The sequence below is a fragment of the Pezoporus occidentalis genome, unplaced genomic scaffold, assembly GCF_034315485.1.
Source record: "Pezoporus occidentalis ecotype Australia unplaced genomic scaffold, CSIRO_AGI_Poc_V1 ctg25, whole genome shotgun sequence".
Lineage (NCBI taxonomy): Eukaryota > Metazoa > Chordata > Aves > Psittaciformes > Psittacidae > Pezoporus > Pezoporus occidentalis.
The window spans coordinates 1,663,901-1,668,553 of NW_026914394.1; the positions used below are offsets into that span (position 1 = coordinate 1,663,901).

Sequence of the window (4,653 nt, forward strand, 5' to 3'; positions counted from 1 at the left end):
TCATTTTACTATAATTTATTACCGCTCCTTCCAAGCTCCCTGCCCTGCCTCCGGGCGCCCCGTCCCTCCCCCCGCCCCGCGCCCCTTCGCTGCCCCTCCCTCCGTAGCCACCACCCCGCAGCCCGGCCGCGGCCCCGCCAGCAGCGGCGCGGCGAGCGGGGCGCGGAGCGGAGGCGCCGGGGCGCGGAGTCCCAGCGGCGGCCGCAGCCCTCCGGCACGGCCCCGGGCCCATCCCGGGAGCCGCCGCTAGGTGGGGGGGGGAGCCCGGCCCCGGCCGCCCCGGCCGCACAACAATGACTTTGGGCAGCAGCGGCGGCGGCGGCTGCGGGATCATGTCCGAGCGCTCCCCGGAGGAAGAGCCGCTCTCCGAGGTGGAGGACGCGGATATCGACGTGGTGGGCCCGCCCCAGGATGGGGGCAAGTACAGCGAGGACGAGGAGGAGGAGGACGAGGAGGAGGACGAGGACGAGGAGGACGGCGGCGATCCGCTGGGGCTCGCGCTGCCGCGGAGTGGGGCCGCCAAGGCGCGCATGGGGGGGTCCCCGGAGCGACTTTCCCCCGCCGGCGGCTCGGAGCCGGCGTGTGCCCGCGGCGCCGCGCCCGGGGAGAAGGCGCCCGCGGGCGGCGGCGGCGGTGGCGGAGGCGCGGGGGGAAAGAACCCGCTGGTGAAGCCGCCCTACTCGTACATCGCCCTCATCACCATGGCCATCCTGCAGAGCCCCAAGAAGCGGCTGACGCTGAGCGAGATCTGCGAGTTCATCAGCGGGCGCTTCCCCTACTACCGGGAGAAGTTCCCCGCCTGGCAGAACAGCATCCGCCACAACCTCTCCCTCAACGACTGCTTCGTCAAGATCCCCCGGGAGCCCGGCAACCCGGGCAAGGGCAACTACTGGACGCTGGACCCTGAGTCCGCCGACATGTTCGACAACGGGAGCTTCCTGCGCCGGAGGAAGCGCTTCAAGCGGCAGCAGCAGCTGCACCCGCCGCACCCCGAGCTGCTGCTGCGGGCCGGGGCCGCCGACCCTGCCGCCTTCCTGCCCAGCTTCGCCTACGGACCCTACGGCTACAACTACGGCCTGCAGCTCCAGGGCTATCCCCACCACCATCACCACCACCCCGGCGGCGGAGCCGGGGGCACCGCGGGCGCCTTCCCCTTCCCGGCGCCGCACTGCCCGTTACCGGCTCCGCCGCCTCCCGCCGCCGCCTCCGTCTTCTCCGCCGCCTCGGGGCTGCCCTCCTTCCTGGGCGGCGAGCTGAACTGCAGGAAGTCCTTCTACCACCCCCAGCTGAGCCCCACCGCCCTGCCCGCTGCCCTCCTCCAGACCCTGAAGCCGGACCCCACGCCCGCCGGTGGCGGTGGCAGCGGCGGCGGCACCGGCACCAACCACCCGTCCCGGCCCTCTTTTTCCATAGACAACATCATCGGGGGGGCCGTGCCCCCACCGCCCAGCACCAACCCCAGCGCCGCTCCCGCCGCGCCCTACCCGGCCGGCCAGGCTGGCCCCCCGGCGCAGGTCCTGGCCGTGCTCAGCCCCGCCTTGGCCCCTGCACAACCCCAGGTCAGCCTGGCACACGAGCCGCTCCTGCAGCCGGCCCAGAACTTCTCCAGTAAAATCACAACCCTGAGCAGCTGTCATTTTTAAAGTGTGCTGGGGACGGGGGGGACCGGGGAGGGGGCGAGAGTCGCGAAGCAAAAGGCCCCTTCCCAGCTCTCCCCCCTCCTCCGAAACTGGCTCCCTTTCCCTCTCCCCTTCTCCCCCATCTCCTCCTGTTGTGTTTTAAAGGTAGGAAATATTTCCTTTTTTTTTTTTTTTTTTTTAAATTTTTACTTTATTTCCAGGCTCTGCGGCATCCAAATCTATTTGTGTCTATTTGCTCGGGGAAAAAAAAAAAAAATCATTAAATAACTCGGGAGGGCGGGAGAAGGGAAAGAACAACACGGTTTGGTCCCGCAAGCGCCAAAGCGTATTTATAAAGTGGCCGTAACCTAAGCTGGGACCTGGGCTGGCTGAACACGCAACGTCTTGCGGGGGGGGGGGTGTGTGAAGCGGGGGGGGAATGTTAAGAAAGAAACGGTCTTAGGGTCGGAAATGTTTCCTTTGAGAGGTGCGGTTTTCCGAGGGGTCCCCTAAATCGCCTGGCAAAGCGCCCCGGGGAGTTGCAGACGCTCCCCGTAGCAGCGAGCCCTTTTTCGTCCCTGCAAGTCTCTCTCCCGGGCGGTTTTTGCCATGTGTTTCCGTGTCTCCCCTGCTCTCAAAGAAAATGTTTTAATGGTTCGATCTTATTTTTAGTTTCTTTGAAGCTTCGGGTTTGGTTTGAAAAGGCACTGTTTAGGGTTTCTTTATTTTTAAGAAGAAAAGTCAGTGAAACTCAGGACTGCGGTTTATTTTTGTTTTCCTTTTTTTTTTTATTTCCTTTTTTTCCCCCATTTTTTTTTTTCCAGTGAGGCATTCAAATGCACGTTTTAAAGAAAGTCCGATCCGTTTGATAAGTTCCCATCCTATTCTTTTTTTGACCCCAGTTTTCCCACCCCTTCCGTGCGTGGGTTTTTTGGTGTACTGGTAATTATTTGTATATAGATTATTCGGGAGCTAATGAGCGGAGTCCAGTTAACTCTTCACTGGTTGTGCATCCGTCATATCTATTTTATTGAGAGAATCTGTGAATAATTTGATGTGGAAAAGGCAACAGAATTTTGTCCACCGTTGGTGTAAATTAATAAATGTTTGTGACCTGGTTAAAAAAAATGATATTAATAATCCCAAAAGTTCTTTGCGATGTCCTTTGTCACGCTGAGAGCCCAGAGCCCCGCTCGGGCCTCGGGGAAGCGAGTGGCTCCCACCCTGGGGTTGGCGACACTCGCCCGGCCGCTGAGTTTCTGTGCCCGAAGCCGACGGCGCCGAGCGCTCCCCTCTGCTGCCGGGCGCGCAGCTTGCGCGGGGTGCTCCGCGCTACCTCCCTCCCTCTGCCTCTCCCGGCCGGGCCGGAGAGGGGGTCCCCACTTTGGCCGACAAGGGGAAGGACCCCTGCATATTTTTATTTTTTCTTCATTATGTTTTTTATCTACTTGCTTTTTGGTGTGTTCCCCCCCCCCCCGAAAATGCCTGTTTCTAGGGAGAGGGAGGTGGGGGTAGGGAGAAAGTTTCTCCTATCCCCCCTATCTCCTTTTATTTTGTTTGGAAAAGTTGACACATGAGAAAATCAGTTGGAGGGTTTCCCCCCCGCACACACGTCCCCCTTGGGCCTGCAGCATTTGAATGACCGAATGAAACTTGATCTCCGCCTAAATTTTGCAACAACTTACAAAGTAAATAAACATCTTTAAGCGCTCCCTTCTCCAAACTTCTCCCCCCCCCTTACCCATTTATTTATTTCAGGGACCAAACGTGGCTCTTTGGTTTGTTTGTTGGCAGGGACCCTGATCTAAAGAATCGAGGCCTTTCTCCCTGTGCAGCTGAAGGAGAAAAAGGAAAAGACAAAAAAGCAAGAGCTGAGACGTACGAGGCAGGGAGCGGGGGCCGGTCCCCGGGCGAGCGGGGCTTTGTGCGGGGCCCGCCGGGGCTCAGGCAGGAGCCGGGCGATGTGCGCCGATGGGGAGGGGGGTGTCGGCTTTTCTTTTCTCTGCCCCCCTTCCCCTTTCTTCTCCCCCCCTCCTCTGCCCCTGTCTGTGCCACCGCGAACCTCCGTGCAGTTTGTTGATGTTGTTCCTGAACGTGCCGCCTCCCCGCAGCGAGCGGTCTCACATCTCGCCTTCACACACATTTGCTTTTGAAAAGCGATCTTCGTGTCCGGCACTTGGTTGTCTCCCTTTCATGTCCAGCTCCTACAAAAGGGGCTACAAGACTCGACATGGGAGAAAAGAGGAGGCCAATGAATCTATTTTCCAGATTGCCAAGCACATGGTTGGAAATTGAAGGGGCTTTTGTAGCATTTCCCCTTCCTCCCTCCCTCCCGGCTCCTTTTCTTTTGCTTGTGTGCAAATTGTTCAATTGCTCTGGCAGGGGTGTTCCTGACAAGCTCATTACTAGAAGGTGCCAGACCCCTCCTCTCTCTCTCCCCCGAAGTCTTTGATGAAGTTAAAATGCGCTGATAACCGCTCTCGGGGCTATCTTTGTTCAGCCTTCTTTAATAACCGAGCATGCTTTGAGGAGAAGGGATCCGAAGGAAGAAAGCGATGTGCAGCGAGGCTGGGTGGTGGTTGTGGTGTGTCTGGAAGGGGGTGTGTGTGTATTTTAATATAAAGTAGCTATTTTTAATATTTTGGGGGCTTGTTTGTTTGCGAAGTGCGGGAGGAAAATCAGCCAAAGGGGCCAGGAGCGGATAAGAAACAGCAGCCGGTGTCCCTGCAGCCCCCGCTGGTGCAGGAGGTTCTCCAAGTTGGTGGTCCCAGGGTTTGGAGGGATGGAGGGGGGTCCTCTCTGCAGGGAAGCGGTGTTTCCCCAGAGAGACCCCTTTCTCCCCCCTCTCAAGGGAGGAGGCTCAGGGGGTTCTGTCACTGGGACACTTTCCTCCGACTCCATTCCCCTTCTTTTGCCTTGAGGAGTCATTGCGGGGTTTTAAGCCGCGGGCACCGGCCGGGATTGAAGTTGAGCTGACTTGGGAGCGGGGAAATTTTGCCTCGTTATCCAGGAGCCCTGGGTACCCCCCGGAGGA

At 59.1% G+C, this 4,653-nt stretch overlaps 1 protein-coding gene across 1 annotated transcript; it reads left to right on the forward strand.

Moving 5' to 3' along the window:
- FOXD2 (forkhead box D2) lies at nucleotides 1-2,767 on the forward strand. The gene is given in 3 exon segments (XM_062623045.1): nucleotides 1-1,095; nucleotides 1,098-1,141; nucleotides 1,143-2,767. Coding segments are annotated over 3 exon segments (1,347 nt in total). The 5' UTR covers nucleotides 1-293; the 3' UTR covers nucleotides 1,644-2,767.
- Nucleotides 2,768-4,653: the final 1,886 nt, after the last annotated feature.